A 2186-nucleotide genomic window follows, 5' to 3' on the forward strand; every position below is an offset into this window, starting at 1 on the left:
TTTTTGACTGTCTGAACCTGATTTGATTTGCTCAGATCCAGCAACTCTCCAAAAAAGAAATAGAAGACTTGCTTCGAAGAGGTGCGTATGGTGCCATTATGGATGAAGAAGATGAAGGTTCCAAATTCTGTGAGGAAGACATTGACCAAATTTTGCAGCGTCGTACTAAAACTATCACGATTGAATCAGAGGGAAGAGGCTCCACATTTGCCAAGGTGCAGAAGCAGCAAGTTGTTCTGTGGCAGAGCTGTAAACATAACTGAATGTTGTAAAGCTTATGCCTTTCTTTTCTTTTAAGCCATGTTTACTTCTGTTTAACCTGTGTTAGGTACATTTTTTGGGCTCTTGCATCTCTGTTTATAGTAACGTGCACATAGCAAAGTCAGGTTGTGTAAAAGCCAGGTGCAAAGAGAATGCTAGAGCAGGGATGAGTAATGGGTGAAAAAAGTGGGGTTTGTGTGGGATATAATGGGCTGCATTAACCAAGAATATGACAACAAATTTGTTTATGGATCTATTTATATTCAGATACATTAAGAGTAAGGGAAACTGTATATGACATGAGTTGATAAAATTAAAAATCCTCAGGCTCACTCTAAAAATGCTTACACAAAGGATGTAGTTTGAACTTTGAGCTTTTTTGCAAAGAGTAAGAAAAGCAAAATAAGAAACCTCCTAAAATAGCAGGGGTGGAGAGTACATGTATGTACATGGGAAGGGGGCTGAGAGTGTAAAATATCAGGCAGTATAACTGAGCTTGGAGCGTGGGCACTTCATGAATGCAGTTGTGACAATTCCAAAAAATCAAGGCAAAGCAAAAGGAAAACTTTTAAGAATGCAAATGAACATTTATTATCTTTGAAATAGTAATATTTATAAATATTATTTATTTCTACATTTATTTAGGCTTTTTTTATATCTTGCTAATTATGGCCTAAATAAGAAATAGTCTTCTAAATATCATCATCGCTGTCTTTTTATCAGAAGAGTTAGGAATTTTTGTGTATTTACTCTTTTCCCAAAAGCAGTGTATCAGGGTTTTTTAAATGCCTGCTGAAATGAAGCTTATGCCATGCACTCAAGCTTTGATTGTTGGCAGCTTAAACACCCCTTTGAAATTTCCCTCAGGCGAGTACTTCTGCATGAGATGAAATCCCCAAATGCTGATAAGCCTCTTCAAAAGATTCTATTTTCTTCCATTCGAGTCATTTAGATTCAGAGTTAGAAACAGAAGAATCTTGCTGCTTAATGTTCTTCTCTCCTGATCGTGCATAAAAGTTCATTAGATTTTTCTGATATATTATGGATCTGATTTTGAAAAATTAAGGGGGAGGAGAACTTTGGAGTTGCTTTGCACTTAAGTAACTTCTGAAGTCTTAACAGCTGCTCAGGCAGTTTTTGATGAATTAAGGTCATGCAGTCTTCACAGCACTGAGGCAAACTCTGCAAACTTTTGATGTATGGTGTTGGTAAGATCTAGTTTTATTTGTTACAGGCTAGTTTTGTTGCATCTGGAAACAGGACTGATATTTCACTAGATGATCCCAACTTCTGGCAGAAATGGGCCAAAAAAGCAGAAATAGATATTGATGCTATCAGTGGTAGAGTAAGTACTTTTCTTTTTTAATGTGTGTTGTTTTCAAGCCTGTGCTTGCTGTTGAATTCTGAAATAGCAGGTGTAGGCTTTCTGGTGTTTTGTGATTAATATTTGAACAAATCAGACTTTCTGTGCTGGCTAATTTGTGCATGGGCAATCAGCCTGCTGATAGCTTTAGTATTTCCTGTTGCCCTGCTGTCCCAAAAAAAGGTTGGAGGTACTTGATTTTTGTCAAAGACCTGGAAATGGTTCCAAGTGTGGAATTGTTCTGTTTGCCATGCTTCTGTGTCTGTAAATGCTGGGCTGGAATCTGCAAAATAACTAAGACCTGTATATATTCTATAATACTGGATGTTATGTCCTATACTTGAAGACGTTCCCATGCATTCAGTTCAGAAAGGTTTCAGTGCCCCTTTTGGCTGCAGTGTAGTGTGTGTAAGTTTGGATGAGAATCTCACCATGAGCTGCAGTGTGTACTAGCTGCTCAGAAAGCCAGCTGAATCCTGGGCTGCATCAAAAAGAGTGTGGCAGCAGGACAAAGGAGGTGATTCTCCCCCTCTGCTCTGCTCTGCTGAGACCCACCTGGAGT

The 2186-nt window shown here is 38.4% G+C and overlaps 1 protein-coding gene across 1 annotated transcript in view; it reads left to right on the forward strand.

Annotated features, from left to right (window-relative positions):
- The window catches only part of LOC103801405 (chromodomain-helicase-DNA-binding protein 9-like), a gene marked incomplete at its 5' end in the record, with an annotated part of 52816 nt that overhangs the window by 30711 nt on the left and 19919 nt on the right, over nt 1-2186 (forward strand). The window contains 2 exon segments of the mRNA XM_009073819.1: nt 36-215; nt 1496-1606. Coding sequence (XP_009072067.1) covers nt 36-215; nt 1496-1606 — 291 coding nt within the window.

Source organism: Acanthisitta chloris, unplaced genomic scaffold, assembly GCF_000695815.1.
Source record: "Acanthisitta chloris isolate BGI_N310 unplaced genomic scaffold, ASM69581v1 scaffold4664, whole genome shotgun sequence".
Lineage (NCBI taxonomy): Eukaryota > Metazoa > Chordata > Aves > Passeriformes > Acanthisittidae > Acanthisitta > Acanthisitta chloris.